Source organism: Miscanthus floridulus, chromosome 18, assembly GCF_019320115.1.
Source record: "Miscanthus floridulus cultivar M001 chromosome 18, ASM1932011v1, whole genome shotgun sequence".
Classification (NCBI taxonomy): domain Eukaryota; kingdom Viridiplantae; phylum Streptophyta; class Magnoliopsida; order Poales; family Poaceae; genus Miscanthus; species Miscanthus floridulus.
Genome location: NC_089597.1, coordinates 49,710,082 through 49,713,925, shown reverse-complemented (window position 1 = coordinate 49,713,925; position 3,844 = coordinate 49,710,082). Strand labels below are relative to the sequence as shown.

Here is a 3,844-nt window from a genome sequence, read left to right as displayed (position 1 = left end):
GCCAAATCAATCTTTTATTTTATTGGGCGCAGTGTTTGGAAAAGTTTCATTGAGGAACACCACATCAAACATTGCAAAGCGCCACTGGATGTAATCGCACACAAAGTAAGTACTAGCTACATTTATATATATAATTCAATTAACACCATGCATGCTTTCAATTCACCGGATCTTTTTTCTCATAAAAGTGGGTTTTGAGGCAAGAACAGGAGAACAACTACTGCGGATACTATGTTTGCAAGTTCATCATGGCGTACTAAAAAAGAACTCCTGAAGAGAACCTCAAAGTACATTATATAAATATATTCATATATTCACAATTTCTTTTATTGCTCATATATATAAGTAATCACGTGACCAACACACATATATATATTAATACTTTTACTTTAACTTTTATTGAAGACTCTATGGTTGAAGGAAAAAGTCATATGATGTGACCAACTGAAAGCAATTCAAGAGATCATAGTAGGATTTCTTAATGACCAGGTCCTAAACCCCGCCGGCGAGTTCTACAATGACGTGAACGAAACATGGAAGCCAAACCAGATGGAGTGGATTTGTTATGCCAAGAATACGATAGAATATACAATGCAAGCTTTATTTATAATATATATATATATATATATATATATATATATATATACATATTATATGTACATAAAATAACGTACAATATATATATATATATATATATATATATATATATATATATATATATGTAATATATACGTTAGTTTCATAATTTAGTTTGTACAAAATGTTTGAACATTATAAACGTGTAGAATACGTATATTATTATTAGCAGCGTAGAATGCGTATTTGAAAACCTATTCGAAAACCAAAATGAATCATCAATTGAAAATAGAAACAAAAAATAAAGAAAAAAAAACCTTTAGTCCCGGTTGGTAATACCAACCGGGACTAAAGGGCCGGACCACGTGGCCAGACCGGGAGGCCTCTTTAGTCCCGGTTAGTATTACCAACCGGGACGAGCGTGAAACCGGGACTAAAGGGGAGGCACTTTAGTCCCGGATTCGTGCTCCCGGTTTCAAAATCAGGATTGAAGGGGGTTGAGAACCGGGAGTACAGCTAGTTTCTCTACTGGTGGTTGGAGGATGGTTCCAGGTTTATAAAAAAACAGCCGGACCTTATCTCCATTCCAAATAAAGAACTTCTTGCCATGATATGCTCGTGGCCACACGTGTGCGGTGCTGGGCTTTAGTTGCCTTGGCAGCCATAGAACTTGTAACACGCACAAGTGCAAGCTTACAATTTTGATAGTTGCCTATTTTGACTTTTTAAATAAGCATGTGTTTGGTTTGAGGACTAGTAGAATGGGATGGTCTTAGGGGGATAGGATCGTTTTTGTTTTTTTTGTTTTGTTGGAGGGATTAAGAAGACTGATGGGTTATTGTTTTTGACACCATTATCAATAGTTATGTATGGGCCTCACATAGCAATTATGGGCCCATCTTTCATGCTCTATACCTTACCTCCTTCTCGAGATCGTCATCTCCCCGTGCTGGATCTCGTGGCGGCACCCATGGCGCGGATCTGCTAGGGATGACCATGCGGGGGTGGACCGGGGCGTTAGGTGTCAGAGCCGTGGCGCGTGGAACCACGCTGGAGAGGGCGGAACTGAGAGTGGCCATCGAGAGGGCGGTGGACCTGGGGCACAAAGCGATGGCCATGGCAGAGCCGGGAGCGGCTGTCGATGGGGGCAGACCTAGGCGCATAGCGACAGCCATGGACCCATTCCAGTTTGTCTCGCAATCAAACGCTGTGAAAAATAGGCTCGCTTGGTTTCATACCTCTATTTGTCCCATGAACCAAGCACATCCCAAAAAAAGAAAACACCTTGTCGTTTTATTCCAAGTAAAGCGAGTGCACAGTAAAAAAAGTAAATCGAGTGCAATCTTGCACGGTGATACATGAATTGTAAACTAAACTGGCTGGTCTCATATGAAAAAAAAAGCACAGAGAGAGCGGTCGTAACTAAACTGGTTGTGCACGTAGTGCCGATGATAATATATTTTGCTGCACCAGCACAACACTTCACTGCTCACTTCATCACTGATCGGCGAGCTCATCGACATCCATGCATCTATCATGCGTCGCTGTGATGAGGGTCGATCTTATGGTCCCGCAGCTTGGGGAAGACGGTCCCGTCATAGATGCCCCTCACGGTGTCCTTATGGAGGTACCCGTGCCTGTCCTTGCCCAGGAAGTGGATCAGCTGCCATTCGGTCTCAGCTGCCGGCCTGCATGAATGCGGTAGCTGAGTCAACTCATAAAGTCGTTTTCGTTTGGCCGCAGAGGCGTTTTCCAAGCTACGTACTTCGGTTTCTTATCGTATATTCTTTCTTCTATGAGAAAATTGTATCATTCATTTGAATTGTTGTTATTAGAAATGCTCCCAAAGTAGTTTGGTTTGATTAGTATATATCATAGGATATATAATAAAGTAACAATAATGGTGAGTTGTGTTATTTACTAGCTATATCTTGAAAACCTGAAAAAAATGCATCAAGTGAAAAGGACAGGTCCTCGCAAAAAAAGAGGTAATATAGATATGTTATAGGTGTAGCACAATAAAAGTTAGTTACCACGAGAGAGGTTTGAGTAAGTCCCGGTTTGCGACGAGCATTGTCTCTACCTCCAACCACGACAAGGCGTCCTCCTCGCTGCGAGCAAACTTTTCAAATATCTTTTCAAACTTTTTCGGGACAAAACTGAAAAATTGGAACACAGTTTATATAGTTGTAAATGTTAGAAGCAGAGATACTTATGTTCATGCATGTTAATTACAAGTGATGGAGGTGTTTATATATACGTACTTTCCCCTCTTGTCATAGGCACCCGTGTCACTTGGATGCACTGCTCCGTGGATGTGGGACACATGGATGTTAGTGGTCGGTATTTTTCCAGGCTACAACAAGCAAGCAGTATAGCACGGTAATAAGCACTACTACTCCAGGGACATACATGCATGTATTCACACCCAATGGGCAAATTAAGGAACAGAGATGTGTAGTATGAGCGTAGTACGTACGGGCGTTGTCAAAGGACCAAAAGCAGCATGGGTCGAGGTTGCCGCGGTAACCGCGAAGGCAGGGTCACATCCGATCGCAATAAAAGCTGTTTATATAGGAGTATTATATTGTCATCAATCAAAGTTAATTAGAAATAGAGTTGTTTATATCATCACCACGCACCTTTGATACTCTCCGTAATAGTAATAATGCCATCTTTGTTCTCGTCGAAGAACTTCACATGATGCATAAGATCCGTCATGTTAGCGCCATACGGTGATGCGGCTTGCGCCCCTTTGTTTGCATTGGATCACAAATTAATAATAATATATATAAGCGGCTTTACTTGTCATTGGAAATTGGAATGTGTCTAGACTCTAGAGATGATGTAACAGAACAGAGAGTTCTTACAGTTGCAGCAAACGATCCACACAAGCAGCACCAAAGGCATCAACACCGGCCACCGTCCTGCTGCCATCCTCCTCGTCGCCGGCGAGCCCGGTCGATAGGTACGTAGGTTGTTGTTCAAAGGTAGACTACTACTGTTAATTAGAACTGAACTCTTGCAAGCATGGTTTGCACTGGCAGGGTATCCATGGCCCGCTTAAATAGCCAGCTCCGATCCCACCTCCACACGGCATCAGCATCTTGCACATGGTGGCAACGTGTATGGCATTGGATCTAGCTATTATATATACTAAGAAGATGCTTTTATATTACAGAGATGATGCTGGAGCCTGAACAGATCCATATATCGCGGTAAACATATATATCGTCTTGCATTGATTAGGTAGAGATCTGGCCTTGCA

General features: G+C 41.9%; 1 protein-coding gene across 1 annotated transcript; it reads right to left on the bottom strand.

The window, feature by feature from the left end:
- Positions 1-1,857: 1,857 nt before the first annotated feature.
- Positions 1,858-3,595, bottom strand: LOC136521406 (probable peroxygenase 4). Its single transcript, XM_066515142.1, has 6 exons — positions 3,447-3,595; positions 3,219-3,329; positions 3,056-3,141; positions 2,841-2,932; positions 2,610-2,735; positions 1,858-2,264 (listed from the first exon to the last, which is right to left on the bottom strand). The coding sequence occupies exons 1-6, from the start codon at positions 3,511-3,513 to the stop codon at positions 2,111-2,113; spliced, it is 636 nt and encodes a 211-aa protein (XP_066371239.1). The 5' UTR covers positions 3,514-3,595; the 3' UTR covers positions 1,858-2,110.
- Positions 3,596-3,844: the final 249 nt, after the last annotated feature.

Bases quoted from the DNA above. Each gene is read 5' to 3' on its own strand.
- LOC136521406 (XM_066515142.1), bottom strand. From the start codon at position 3,513: ATGGCAGCAGGACGGTGGCCGGTGTTGATGCCTTTGGTGCTGCTTGTG. The intron at 2,933-3,055 runs GTACGTACTACG...TGCTTGTTGTAG, and splicing joins TTGGTCCTTTGACAACGCCC to CCTGGAAAAATACCGACCAC. The intron at 2,736-2,840 runs GTACGTATATAT...CCAATTTTTCAG, and splicing joins GCCTATGACAAGAGGGGAAA to TTTTGTCCCGAAAAAGTTTG.